This window comes from Colossoma macropomum, unplaced genomic scaffold (assembly GCF_904425465.1).
Source record: "Colossoma macropomum unplaced genomic scaffold, Colossoma_macropomum, whole genome shotgun sequence".
NCBI classification, from domain to species: Eukaryota; Metazoa; Chordata; class Actinopteri; order Characiformes; family Serrasalmidae; genus Colossoma; species Colossoma macropomum.
This window is the reverse complement of record NW_023494805.1, coordinates 35429115-35444510: the sequence shown is the minus strand read 5'-3', so window position 1 is coordinate 35444510 and position 15396 is coordinate 35429115. Positions and strand designations below refer to the sequence as shown.

Sequence of the window (15396 nt, the reverse complement as noted above, 5' to 3'; positions counted from 1 at the left end):
AATCATGATGATGGCGAAGTGTCTCTCCTACTCACACACTACCAGTATGAAACACAGATCTGCAGCCACAAAGACAGGCAGTCAGGCAGATGGGAGCAGAGCTGGAAGAACACCATCTGAAATCCAAAGCTGCCAGCAATTTACAGCCAAATCAGATTAAAATGTTCAGATTATATGTGTTTTATCATTGGAGTGCAGCAGTTAATGACATTAGAATGTGCGACAAGAAGGTCACTGGTGCACGTTCACACTCGTGAAAGCTGCTACTGACACTTAAAGGAAAAAAGGTGACTGTGTCATAATGACTTACTGACTACTAAGAAAGTTATGATTTATAATTATGATTTAATGCCTCATGATGAGTTTCTGATAGTTATGACTTAATATCTCATAATTATGACTTGCTATCTCATAATTATGAGATACTAAGTCATAAATATAAGAGCAAGTCAAAATTAAGAAATAGTGATAATAATGACGTACTAAATCATAACTATGATATTAAATCATTAAAAGTCGTAAGCATGACAGTATCTCATTATTATTAGATAGGAAGTCATAATTATGAGATACCAAGTGATTATGAGATACTAGGTCATATTAATGGGAAACTTCTAGAGTAAAAGCTTTAATAGCAATTTAGGTAACATCTTTTTACTACTCTGTTGTTGACAGTGATTACTTCGCTGAATGATCTGAACTTGAAGCCTGTCTCTGAGCTTGTTAGCAGTGTGCTGACCAGGTCAGCTTTCGCTAACGGTAAATTCTGTTCATGCTGTAGTTAAACTGTGTAACTGTGTTGTGAATTAGAGCATGATTGTTCTGTTAGCTAGTTAGACCATTAGGTTTGCCCCTACCTGGTCAGCGCACACATGCGTGCATCGTTACTATGGCAACCAATGTGTATATGTAAACAATGGAATTACAGTCTGACTATACAAATCAGATTTGGTCACTTGTAGCTTGAAATTTGAACAGTCAGTCTAAAAGGATTATAAAGAAAACAAGTCCGGTTTGGCCTGCAGTGTGACCAAAGCCTTAGACTTGGTGTATTTAAATGCATTTGTCTTCAGAGGACAGTTTGTTTGTGTTATTTATGTTCTTGGTTTGGTAATTTGGAGCAACAGTGAATGAATGTGACACTTTTATTTGTTTTTAAATGCCTAAAATAATGTATCTTTACTCTTATTTAGGATTTGCAGCACACAAGCAGCTCCACCTGTTTGTTTGCTTTTAGCGTTCTCGTGATAGAGGTCTCGAGGCCTCTCGTCCTCTTACCATCTTTATGCCTGTTAGCTTTCATGTGAGGCCAGTTCAATATCCTGTGCTCCATCAAACAGCAGCCACAATCTAAGTAAAACATGCTGACTCCTTTTAGCCTTTTAGAACAAACATTTCATGAAGTGCGGCCCACATGTGGCATTTTACTACACATTAAAACTATTAACTGTCAGCTGATTCAGCAGCGCTGTGGTCTGTGAGAAGTGGAACTGCACTCTAGAGTTCTGAGACATATTTAACTTTGTGCTCAGGCTCTGATTCCTGTCTGAAGGGCTTCAAAGTGAATACTAACGGTATTCAGTCATGGCAGGAGGAGCTTTTTCTGTGAAAAAGGCTATCATTTGTATTCTGAATGCGTTTCAGAGTAATTTAGCTCACACTATTAGAAATCTTCCAGACAGTTTTATCTCATGTTTTATGCGATTTGGATACCGCTGCACTGTGTCTGTCTGTAGCTTTGCAACCCCTTACTGTTCTGTATCAGCTTTCTAATCACACAGTCTATATCAGGGATAACCTTTTCCACCCCAAGGCTCAACTATTTATCTTAAGAAAGCAACAAAGAAAGAAAGAACAATTTTTTTGCTTATTTTTAAATTTCTCAGGTCCTGACATTGACTATTAAGGGAAACATCTTTAAAATAATCTATAAGAGAAAAGAAAATTTGTGTTTAGAGCTTTAGCACTGACTTCTCTGTCATTGCCCACTGTCCAGGAGATTCGGTCAAGACCTAATTTTATTTCAAACGTGCATAAAAAAGCTTTTTCTGCATTTATTTCTGTTTCAGTGCTTTGTTGATATTAGGGCTGTTGTAGTTGGGAATTTTCAATACAGTGATATGTAACATATGACATTAAATATTAGGCTAATGTAAACTTGTTTTGTACTTGTTTCAGCAGCATAGAAACTCTGCGCGTGGAAGAGTGAATAGAGTGAAACATCAGGGGAGGCAAGAAATAGATGAAGCTGCTTCATGTGCTGTTCTTGCAGGTGATGTGTTAATATTCTTTAGCGATTTAAAATATGTTTAATATCTTTGTCTTATTATTAAGTCAGTTATTTTTTCACTGATTTTCAAAACAAAAAGGTCCACTGGCTCCCCCTCAGTATTGGCCCAAGGACCACCAGAGGGTGCTTCTTTGCTTATTTGTGGTCTGCGGCCAGTGGTAGAAAAACATTGGCCTACTTGATAATATAATACCAGTATTCACTGTAATAGGGCCTGTATGCTCATATCATTTTTCTTGTTTTTTGTTTTTCTCCTAGTGTTCTTCTGACAATTAGGTGCTTTTATGTACCAAAAATAATTATGATTAATATCTACATGACCATTAACCAACCACTTTTAATGCCTTGGAATTAATCAGGCTGTTTTTGTTACTGTGTCGTAAAGACTGACGTGTTCAAAAATCTTTGCATAATACATCAAACTCCTTTATTTAAAAAGTAAGAAAAATAGTTTTCTCCACGATCTGTTAAATGTGCTTTATAATCCTGGGGAAATGCTGATATTCTGCAGTGAGTTTGTCTTCACAAAAATATCATATTATAGTGCCAAAGAGGCCTCATGAAGCCATCCTCAAACATTCATGTACAATATTACATTGTGGTTTTCCCCTGACCCGTTAGCTGGACTAATTTGTGTTGCAGGGGTGGATCAATTGGAACAACACCAGATACCAGGTCCTAATATCAGAAACAGCAGCAGATTCTATCTTAGAGAGAACTTTGCTTCTATATCTAAATGGTTGGAAATAATGAAAGAAAGCAAACCAAACTGAACTCATAAGCGTCTGGGTGAACGTATGGATTCTGAGCTCTCTATCTGAAGCTGAAGGAAGTTTCCCAATTCAAGTTTTTGGCTGTGAGAAATAAGTAGATCTTTATATAGAATTCAATCCTGGGCATTTGTTCACTTATTCACAGAGCGCCTCCACAGTGTCTACATACTAAAGGCACTCACACATATACATATTAGATTATTAGCCCTCAGCAATCAAGTTATTGCTGTTGTTGTGCTACAGTTGTATGCAAAAGTATCTGCGCCCCAGGGCAGATGACATGCCTTGTTGGTTTTCTCAGGGAAACCAAGTTAAAACATCCTCTACATGAGGGCACAGCTCTGCACACTTTATATTTTATGTTTTATTTTTTCCAATATGTTTAAATTAGCAAATACATAGAAATTGTGAATTGTGAAATTGTGAAAGACAATAATCGTACTTTTAATCACATAGCGAGTTACATGATGAGTTACATGTACTCAATACATTCTGTATTTGAGTCTGCACCTTTCTGACTTGACAAGATGAAAATGACAAGAATGTGACAAAAATGTAAAGAATATTTTTTTTTTTCCATAGAACAAGACTGTTCACACAGCGATAATTTTTCATTAAAGCTGCACTATGTGAGATTTTTTTTGTTAAAATTGAAAGAAGTCACATTACTGACTCAGGAGAAACATGCTAAAATATGGTGTGTAAGTCACTCTGTAAAGCCTGAAATAATAATTTAAAAGTCAGAGGTGTTTTGCTGGAGATTTTAAGACGATGTCATACATATTCACTTATTCACACACTTATAGATCATAATAAAAAAATCTCCTCTTGAACTTATGAACACATGTGTGGCATTGGTTGAAAATTTGAATTAACAGAATTTCTCTACTTGTTTTTACATATTAGAAATAATTCATATGGAATTACACCATGCTTTTGTTATCAAAAGAAATACTGTCATGACTTCTGCGGGTTGAAATGCAGGTTTCTGCAGGGAGTGCGTGTTTCAGAAGAAGCCTCAGGTAAGGTGGTTGGGGGTTTGTGTTAAATTTGCCTGCTCCTCAGTGTCACGGCAGTACTAAAAGAAGTAAGCAGGCTGTGCTGAAGCAGCTTCCGGCTGCTGCTGTAAATGAGTTCTGCTCTGCTGCTGCTGGCTCAAACCCCCCCTTCCCCCCTCAGGCCTTCTCCTGCCTGGCTGGAATTCAGCACGCATACTGCATGTCTAGAGGGGCTGAGAGAAATAGAGGGACAGTGTGAGAGAGAGAGCTTAAACTGATAGTTCCACAAAAAAATGTACACTGTTTTAATACTTGAGACAAATGTAATCGATCAGCCAGTGTTTGGTGCATGAAGTTTGCTTCTTTAGTTTTGCACTGGAGCTACAAGGCTAATACAAGTAGTGGAAGCTTATAGCCACCAATTAGCATTGTGCAAACTCCATATTTTAATCATCACACACTGGAGTCAAATCAAGCTAAATTATTAAAAGACCTATATCCAGAATTTGTATTGTATTTTATCTTTTAATGGAGGTGCGCTTATAACCTTTGTGTGGTGTTATGCACCATAAACAGTCATAATTCATTTTTAAATGACCATTTTCCAACCTCTCTTTATCCCTTAGAATTAAACAAGCTTTTTACTGTGTCTTTAAGACTGATATATGTAAATGAGCTCTCTTCTGATTGGCAGTCCTGCATTGCTCTGCATTCAAAAAGCAGTCCAAGCTGAATGCAGTCCAAGCACCTTCTGACTTCAGTTTGAGCTAACCTGCTTTAAGCTGAATAGTTAAATATATGTACATTTTCTGTAACATTACAAAAACAGTGAATTCAAAATGCGCTGTGTGCAGCTTAGTTTAAATACATGGACTGTGGATTCAACATGATTTGAACCTTTAACAGTGTTTGTATACTACATCAAACTCTATTTCAAAAGAGTAAGAATATGTTTTTCCCAGATACAATAATCTCAAATAGACTTTATGACACATTATCTCTAAAAAAACAAACAAAAGTACATTACATAAGCACACAGATGGTCACAGAGTTGGACAGTAACAGGCTACATTTACTCTGTTACATTTGCTTTAAGTAACTTTTGAAATAAAATGTACTTATTTAAGCAAATGTTTCAGAGCAAATGTAGCACAGTGACAACAAAAGCTTACTCCAAAAAGTTACAGTGACCAGCTCGGTGCTTATGTGTGTTTAAATAGATACTTTATACTTTTATGTTTGTATATATATTGCACAACTATTAACGTATGTTATCGTTTACAGTGTTTAGTCACTCGGTTCATTCACTGGACGTGACATGCACCACTGCTTTGTCACATACATGATTATGCGATTTTACTTACTTGTTTTTATACTGCACATTATGTTTTATGGTTGTTTTAGTATTTTATTATATATCTTTACTTTTTCTATTTATGCATCTGTATAAAAGCTTATGGCAATACTTTTGCTCTGTTTTGCTCTTTACTGTACTTTGTGCTGCTGTAAAAGACGACTTTCCTGGGATTAATAGTGATCTATTTACATTTTTGTAAGGAAAAAAATGTTACAGTCATCCAAATTTGTCCCATTACATTTTGAAATTATTTTAATTTGCTTTTTTTTGTTGTGTTAGTCACACCCCCGCACTTCTGTCACATCATAATTAGGGTTAAATCACATCTTACGTCACTCTCTTTCACCAGTCAAGCACAGTCATTTACATACGGTGAGCTGGCAGCTGGGGTTAACGTTCGTTGTGAAAGTGAAGCATTGATTCCACTCTATAACAGGATGACCACAATGAAACTGTGGGCACTTCTGTCTGTGGATGTCTGCATACGATTTTTTTTTAGGTGAGGACATAAAGGGGTTTCTGTTTTTTCAGCAGGGAGGGCAGAAGGTCACTCAAAGCAAAAGGATTCTAGTCTAAAGTCAAAGTCACTTAAAAAATATGTTTTCAACTTTGAACCAATTTTGTAGAATTAAATATAAATGTGATTTTTTTAAGTACTGCACTCCTCTAGATTTTCGTAATAAAGAGAGAGAGAGAGAGAGAGAGAGAGAGAGAGAGAGAGAGAGAGAGAGAGATTGGGTGGGTGAGAACAGGAGAGCAAGTGAAAGGGCTCTTTTTATGATGAGGAGGCTGGACCTTATTAATGCGCACTCAGACTGCTGCACAAACGGCCACCTGTTTCCTCCCCAGGACAGAGGGAAGCAGTGAGAGGGACAATGACACATCTGTCTGCACTGGACGCAGCAACACGTGCACACATCCATCACAAAAGACTTACTGTAGGCCTGCTTTGTTGTCTTTCAGTAAGAGATTATTGTGATTTATCTGTGAAGTCAAAGAAATTTATTGCACAGGATTTGTTATAACAGACCTGGTCTGAGAAATGAGCCCCTTAATCTGCAGGTTTTTATCCAGTTATTAATCTTAATCTTATTATTCAGAAAATATTACACATAAATTAGAAACTACTATGAAACTAATAAGTAAGTTCTGTAGTTATGAAAGGGAGGAACTCAAGTGTGGATTAGGGATACAGACCCTATATATATATATATATATACACACACATTATGTCAAATGCAATATTCTGAAATAAGTGAAATAGTAGCCTACATTTCTATATTAACATATATTTAAACATATATTTTATTTCAGAATAGAATGGAGGACATTGCATTTGACATAATACTAACAATTATGTGAAAATGATCTTATATTGCAGATTTCTGTAACTGCACATCTGGGATTTTCACACACACACACTCTAGCGTTACTCAGAATGGTGCAATAAAGAAAAAACATCCAGTTAGTGGCAGTTCTTTGGAGGGAAACACTTTGAGAGAGGTCAGTGGAGAAAAGCCAGACTGTTTCAAGCTGGGTTGAGGTATGGTAAGGCTACGGTTATGGTAACTCAGATAACCACTCTGTACACTTGTGGTCAGCAGAAAAGCATCTCAGAAGGCACAACTCATCAGACCTAGTTGAAGACTGGAAAAACGTAGCCTGGTCTGATGAATCTCAAAGTCTGCTGAGGCACACACAGATAGTACGGTCAAAATTTGGCACCAACAGCATGAATCCATGGACTAATCAATGGCTTGAATGCCACAGCCTGTTTAAGTATTGTTGCTGACCATGTGCATCCCTTCATGGCCACAATTTACCCATCTACTAATGGCTACTACTAGCATGGTCATCTCAAACTGGTTACATGTTAAGTTCAGTGGTCTTCAGTGGCCTGCCCAATCACTGGATCTGAATCGAGTAGAACACCGTTGGGGTGTGGTTGAACAGGAGATTAACAGCATGAGAGTGCAGCTGAAAAATCTGCAGGAATTGCCAATGTCATGTCAACATGGACCAGAATTCCGAAGGAATGCCACGAAGAAGATAAACTGAAGCTGTTTTGAGAACAAAGGGAGGCCCTTCTTTGTATTAGTGTAGTGCTCAGTAAGCGTAAGCAAGTGAGTGTAAGTGTAAGGTTTTGTTCATTATTTCTTTTTTTGGGAACATCAAAAAGTTATTAAATAGTTAGCAATATACTGTAATTCCTTATTTATAATAATCTCTTGATAGAGTAGATAACCATGTTTCAAACATGAGGCATTTTGGATATTAATTTTATTACAATTTCTCCGTTATTATGGACTCATCTACAGCTCTACATCTACCTTTTTTTCACAGCTTCATACAAATGATTTGAAGAATGCAAAGTTGTAGAGTAACAGCATCCTATTATTATAATAAAAAAAATTAACAGTGATTCCAAACCTTTGAGTTGATTCCAAACTTTTGAACATGTGTATATATCCTCACCGAGCACTTTATTAAGAACACCTCATTGTCTCTACACTCTCTGTCCATTTTATCAGCTTCACTTACCATATAGGAGCACTTTATAGTTCTACAATTACACTGATGACTGTAATCCATCTTTAACTTGTTCTTTAATGGCCAGGACCACAACAGGACCACCACAGAGCAGGTATTATTTGGGTGGTGGATCATTTTCAGCACTGCAGTGACACTGACGGGGTGGTGGCATGGATGTGTGTCGTGCTGGTACGAGTGGATCAGACACAGCAGTGCTGCTGGAGTTTTTAAACACCTCAGTGTCGCTGCTGGACTGAGAATAGTCCACCAACCAAACAAACATGGACACACAAACTGTGCAGCAGCAGATGAGCTACTATCTCTGACTTCACATCTACAAGGTAGACCAACAAAGTAGGTGTGTCTAATAGAGTGGACAGTGAGTGGACATAAAATGCTCGGTGAGTATATACATAAGTCCCACAAGTCTAGCTGCACTTTAAGGTATCATATGCTGCTTTCTTAAGTATGCTGTGACTTTCAGAATGAGCTTACAGTCAGTTCATGCGCACTCAAATAAAACTCACGACAGCCTCAGAATCGGGTCCCTTTTACAAACTTTGGCAAATGCTTGTTTATTTACATCCACGCCGTACCACAAAGTCACAGCTGTGGCTCTCACACTAGTTTCTCTCCGCTGAAACTGGAACAAGGTGATACAACAAACGTACAACAGAATCAGATAGAAAGGAAATCGTAGTCAACCACTGGAAACAACCTGCTCAACCAACTACTTTAACAAGGCCTAGAATACTGCTCTCTAATACTTCATGTGCCCTGACTGTGTACAAACTGACCTATCTGAAGACATTCAATCAGTCTTCTTCATTCTACTAAAAGCTCATAGATCTTATATCAACAGTTAGTAGCAACTTCTATATCGCCGAGGCACACTGCTGGTGGAAGTTGCCCTTTAATGCAGATGTAAGACCAGTGCTGATGTTTCCAGTGTACTGGTCAGGAAGATTCACCTTAGGAGGTTGAGCTGGTGAAAAAGGGCAACTTCTACCCTGAGCCACAGGCATACATAGTAGTGAACCCATCGCTAAATTGACAACAGTGCTAATTGGCCCTCGTAGCACTTGGTTTGGAGAGCAAATCATTCAGGAGATAAAAGAAACAGAAAAGATGTTAAGGGTTGAAGGTCGAGTCCACAAGTCCAAAGTGTTGATACTGAAACAGCTAGCTGCTACCACAGTTTCCAAAGTGGTGATGCTTCAGTGTAGATGCTGGATTCAGGAGGTTCAGTAGGAGGCGCTCTAGTCTTGATGATGAACCAGACCAAAGCAGTCCGCGTCCTGGTAGAAATCAATTTGTGTGCTTCTATTTTTCTTTCCCAATACTAAAATCACTAGGTCTTTTACAAAGACAAAACAACAAGAAGACAGAAGACTTAACAGTAAGATGACCCAAATGGGTCTCTGCGTAGTCCATTCGTAGGTTTGACCCAGTCACCATGGGCCAGTGCTCTTCTGAACTCCTCCCTTTGGGTCAGAAGGGTTTTAAACGTCCTTGTATGAAAGTATAAAAAGCTCTGTCCATGCAGCATGCATAGGCCTTAGAAAATGAAACAGACCCTCTTAACTTCTTGAGGTTCCACAAAAAACGGGTGAACATAACTCTCCTCAACGAGAAGAAGTTTGATGATCTCAGGTACTTGATTGGATGACACCGGTCAGCCTCCACCTGAATGCTAAGATCCAGTAGAGGGCTGAGAACACGCACAGCCAATGAGATTACGGGACTATATTAACAAAATAAGCTGTCCTTCATTTCATTCCCTTGTTTGTTTCAAGTGACAGTTAACGATGAAAAACCACTTAGTGCAAAAGGTTTTAAAAGGTGTGGTGTGTGACTGAGGTGTTTTTCTTCAAATTCCAAACTAAACATGATATTTAGTTTGTCTAATTTCTATATATTTAATGTCTAACAACTAGTTGGTGCCCTTCATTATGAAATGACTTAATAAATACTTAAAACCTAAGAGTTTGTGACCTTTGGTAGACATCAAACACGAAGGGACTCTCAAAACAGGCCGGAAACAGATGTCGAGAACAGTACTGTTCATGTCCCACAACGTCCATGTTTTGGGTCAAACGTATAAACACATTTATAATATCTTACAGCTAATCGGAGAGACAACTCATGAATCTGCGCCCCAGTATTTACACAATTTAACCTTGTTTAATGAAGCGGCTGCACTACTGCCTTAAATTACAGGACAGTATTGTTTTTGTCTAATGTGCCTCTTGTGTTCACAACAACTTTCATCTGTCCCCCTCAAGATAAGCTAAAGACAGCAAAACAATCTTTAAATACTTTTACTGAGTTTTGCTATTACAATAATGTCAGCCAAATGCTAATATTCTGCTGTAGAAGGCAGAATTTCCTGTATCTGCTGCTGTCCAGCGGCTCAGCTTGATATACTTCATAGTACAGAATGCCAAGACATACGTTATGGGCCCCATGCATTATAAATGCTAATGAAGCAAGAACTGATAGAGAAGAATGTCCCATTTTCATGACAAGCTTGAGTCTGATAACAATTCAAATTACTTTAAAGTAGTAGTGGGCAAAAATATGTATCATGGTATATTAAAATTTTGGACAGTTTTGGTATATATAACTGTATATGTATATTTCCAAATATAAACCATTTTAGACGCTTAAGTAAACCCTCAATTTTTATTATTCTGAGTTATCTCTTCACTTTTAAATAAGAACCATATTTCACACCACACCTATGTCAATACTGCTGTCTAATACTTTCTAACACATAGGGCAGCTTTTTGTTCTAATTTTTTTCCACTTCAAACTAAGAAGCAGTTATATTCTGGCACCTGTACAGGCACCTGAATGTAACTGCTGCACCATTTAAGGTGGAGCGGGAATTTCAAATCAGAAACTGCCCAAAAAGAAGCCAACGTCAGCCATGTAGAAAAGAAAATGTCAAACAACGTTTAGCAGCAAATGACTTAAGAAATTCGTTTGAATGTACCTGCTGCACCATTTAAGGTGGAACAGGAAATCTGAATAAGAAACTGCTCAATATGAAGCCAACCTCAGCCTTGTAGAAATTAAAACGTCCAAGAACATTTAGCAGCAAATGACTTGAGAAATTTGTCCAATTTCCCATGTCATTTGTGTCCCATATACTAGTGCCTCAGATCGTCAAGTGTGGCTTATAGTCAGGCAGTATCTCAGGCAGTATGAGAGGAAGCATGGCAATCAGTCTGGTATCCATATTAGACTAAAGCTATCCCCAAAAGGCCGGCCATTCCTTTATATCCACTGGCCCAAAAACAGTGGACTACTTCATATGCAACAGATTACACAGCTGACCACACAACGGGCGAACGTTAGCGTAGTTTGAACTGCTTACATGTCACATTATCTGCGCTTATTTGTAGCATACAGATGTAACGGTTATGACAAAATCCATACCTGAGGAAGAATTTCAAACGGTACACCAGTTTAACTGGTATACTGCCCACTACTGCTTATTAAAACACAAGATTGCAAAGGGAACAGAAACTGTTCACTTCTGTTTATACATATATAATCAGGGGTACAGTGTAGAGCTTATTATTACATCCACTGGCAGCTGATAGATTGTACTGGTATTATTACAAAATCAATCATGTGACTTGTAGGTTCATCAGTATTCTACTCTAATGCAAATGTTATGGGTCAGAGCACCAGGATTGGTTGAGAGGGACAAATGGGAGAGCTCCTCTAAACGGCTTTGCGTGATTGGGCCTTGGGTCACAGTGACGACAAACACATACAGACATATACACCCACACACACACTCTCTGTAGAAAAAAACATATGAGGATAATGAGGGGCATCCATGTGGCTCAGACTAAAGAAGGGTTGTCAGAGTGGTTGCTGAGGTCTAGCTGCAGTCTAAGTATTCCTCATAGCCAGGGCCTGCTCCAGCTCTTGCCTCCTTTGCTGAATCTAGGAGAATAACATGTGAAACAGTCAGACTGACCTAAACGTGACAGAGTGACATTCCTTGGTGGTAGCACTCTTAAAAATGCTTGAAATAGATCTGATAGAAAGCAGTCTCACCTTGCAGTAGAAATAGCGACTGACTGCCTCCTGAGACCAGGGCTGCTGGTAAAACTCGGCCCTTCTCTCCTCCTCGGGGTTCCCAACAACATCAGTCATCAACTGCAAACAATCAGGATGTACTCATTAGCAGGCTAGGCCCCCCCAGAATTCTGACAGTGTCACAATTAGCATAGATCCACTTTCTTCAATCTGTGTTAAATGTGTGATTCTTTTGCTTATGTATGCCTCTAAAACTACCCACAATCTATTAAGCTCATAGCTATATCTAAATCCATGTACGGATATACACCATTTGAGTAGTACAGTAGTGTGACAACATATCAATGCACTTCTGGAGCTGAAAGAAGAGTTAAGCACTATTGGAGCTGGATTAGTTTTACCAGAGGATGTTCTGTAATGTAATTTGCGTAATGTGTAAGAGATCTGACTGGTCAATTTGTAAATTTGTACAGGATAAAATATATGTGAAATTTTAACAAATGGATCCCAAAAATACAAACTCTGCAGATCAGGCTGGTGGAAAAGTTTCAGTATTAAGCACATGACAGAGACAAAATATGTGAAGTGTGTGGTGGAGCATTTAGGTTTGCCAAATATAGAGAAACACAAAAAAATTATATATGAATAAGTTACGATCTTGAATTTGTTTTGATTTTTCCATTTTATTTTTATTAAGCCATGCTTAATGGCTTAAATGGGTGAACTGCCCCTGCTGCAGACTGCTGGATCGTGTCTGTGATCCCTTAAACTATAGAACCTCCCCAGATAAAATCCAGCTCAAATAGGTCTAAAAACTAACTTTGAGGTCTCTGCTCTGGGACTTCAGCCAGTCCTGAATGTAGCCTTTAGGATCTCTGGAGAAGCTGAGCATGAAGTCTCTCTGAATCTTCAGCTGGTTGATGGACTCAATGGTCTCATGGATCTGCAAAATGTTACAAAAGAAATGGCAAATATCATACCTGAAGATCTCTACAGTGACAGTGTAAATGTATAAACCAAAAGGTGTCTATAATAATGGCAACGTGTTACTAAGTGCTTGAGGTACCTTGTTGTCGAGGGTGGCAATCTCCTGCTGATTGGCAGTGGAGAGCAGGAAGTTGCTCATCTGGGCTTTGAGTGGATCCTCCACTTCAACATCTATATCATAGCAGGCTGTTTTTTTCTGATCATTAGGGTCCACACTACAAGCATCAACACAATGCAACATCTTTAATAAACGCTTACATTCAAATGGTCACAGATAGCCTAAAGGCTGCACAGCATGGGGCCTGTTAATTAGGCTCACCAGAAAGTTGTCCAGCTAATCACTTACTTGGTCAGTGAGAGAACAAGTGTTTTTTTTATATATTTTATATATAAGTTCTGTTTTTAGCTTCTTTGTTTCTTTTAAGAAAAAAAATTGTAAATAACTTTTAGTAATAAAACATACAGTATATTATAAAATAAATGTAAAAACTGATAAAACTTGATAAAAACAATTGTCACTGACTGCAATGCAGATGTAAATTCAGTCATTTTATTGAATTTAAAAGCAAGACAGTTACCATTATTAGAATTTGAAAGAATGCAGTTTCACCATGTATGTTGTAATGTCCAAACCTGTACGTTTTACTTACGTAGGTTAGATTTCATTTCATTTTATATATATATATTTAGATATAAATTTAGATCAATATGTGAAGAATAGAACTACACTAGAATGAGGCAGATTTCATATGACAGACTGACTGACCTAATGATGTGATTGATGACGATGGGGTCAGGGGGCAGCAGCAGGTTGGTGAGGCGCTGAGGGATCTCGGAGAACTTCAGCCGAGGGCAGTCAAAAATCTGAGTGAGCATGTTTCCGTTAGCAACATTAACAATGGAGCGGCACATGAGCTATCAGAGGGGATGTGTCTAATCTCAGCATGGTCAGGGTTAGTACAGAGTGACTATTTTGGTCACTCTTACCTGCTGGAAGTACTTATCACAGTTGATGTACTCCTTGTCATGGGAGTCCTGCAGCTTGTTGGTTTTGATGTACTGCCACAGGGCCTGGATGATGCAGGAGCGGGTCTGTGTGTGGATGCCCAGCAGACGAGCAAGCCGTGGGTCCAGCTTAAACTGGGGGGGCTGCACACAAGAACAATATATTTTGTGTAAATTAATACAAAAACGTATATCTAAACGTACATTTTGGTTTGTTGTTGGTTTCACTGTATCTATAAAACGTTAATCACTTCATTTCTAAAATGTAGAAATTGTGACTAAATCTACTCGGATTAGCTTTACAGTGATATTTAACGTTTATTTGGAGAGGGCTGCAAATGCAGTACACTGAATAAAATGCAGATATTTGGCACAGTTAGCCCAGCATTAACTAAACCTTCTGCTCTTCTGCTGGATTCTCAAAGTGTCATGGAGGTTTCTAACGAAAGCCGTCATAACAGCCTTATCAGTTTCTTAACCCAGGACTGCTCTGTGACCAGCTAGAGAGACCTTCCCCATGCCTCATTCTCAAAAGAAGAATAGGACATCATTAGGTAGCCATGGCCAAACCTTAAAGGAAAGGGACATGTGAGCTGTTTTGCTATCTACCAATGCCAGACAGCGTTTCAAAATGCACACAGTCAATGGAAAAAGAGAGTGAGGAAGCCTGCATGGTACGTCAGCATGCTTGGCCTAGTATAAATAATGGCAAGAACTTACATTAAATTTTGCATTTTTAATTTTTTTTTTATGTTTTATATATGCATATGTGCATAACACAAATGCCTGTTATTTTTGTTTATCATAAATACTGGAAAAAAGTGCCAAGAACTTCCTTGGGGGTCACAGTTAAATCACAACGATGAGACAAGTGTGATGGACAGGTTTTCTTTATTTTACATTACTGTTATTTAACATTGTATTATGACAATTTATTATAATATATGATATTTTAATCATTTTGTTAAAGCAGCATTATGTAAGATTTTTGTTGTTAAAATTGAAAGAAGTAGCATTACTGAGTCAAGAGGAAAAAAAAACATATTAATTTAACATGCACAGACGCAAAAAGAAGGTCTGGCTCAATGTTTAGGTCTCAAATTCAAAATCAACATTATACTGTTGAAGATATAATGACTACTGTCCTCTGAAGACACGTCCTTCACCAAGTTCTCTTTCAATACTCTTTAACGCACTCACAATCAACAGATTTATCAGGGGTCCGAAGCACCACTGACATTACAAAATGTTCTTCCTCAACATTGCGTGCAATTGCATATTTCCACCAGAGAGGTCTCCAAATCCCCAAAACTTACATACTGCAGCTTTAACTGTGTTCTTTAAAAGGAGGTATATAAAAAATACAGGGAAAAAAAACTTTCTTTACTGCTATTT

The 15396-nt window shown here is 38.1% G+C and overlaps 1 protein-coding gene across 4 annotated transcripts in view; it reads right to left on the bottom strand.

Annotated features, from left to right (window-relative positions):
- Window positions 1-8490: 8490 nt before the first annotated feature.
- Window positions 8491-15396, bottom strand: part of smarcd3b (SWI/SNF related, matrix associated, actin dependent regulator of chromatin, subfamily d, member 3b) — a 41833-nt gene continuing 34927 nt past the window's right edge. For all 4 annotated transcript variants that reach the window (XM_036596336.1, XM_036596337.1, XM_036596338.1 and 1 more), the window contains 6 exons: window positions 13984-14145; window positions 13763-13860; window positions 13076-13211; window positions 12830-12952; window positions 12028-12129; window positions 8491-11913 (listed from right to left, as the gene is read on the bottom strand). In XM_036596336.1, coding sequence (XP_036452229.1) covers window positions 11860-11913; window positions 12028-12129; window positions 12830-12952; window positions 13076-13211; window positions 13763-13860; window positions 13984-14145 — 675 coding nt within the window. In that variant the 3' untranslated portion in view covers window positions 8491-11859. The remainder of the gene's footprint in view (window positions 11914-12027; window positions 12130-12829; window positions 12953-13075; window positions 13212-13762; window positions 13861-13983; window positions 14146-15396) is intronic.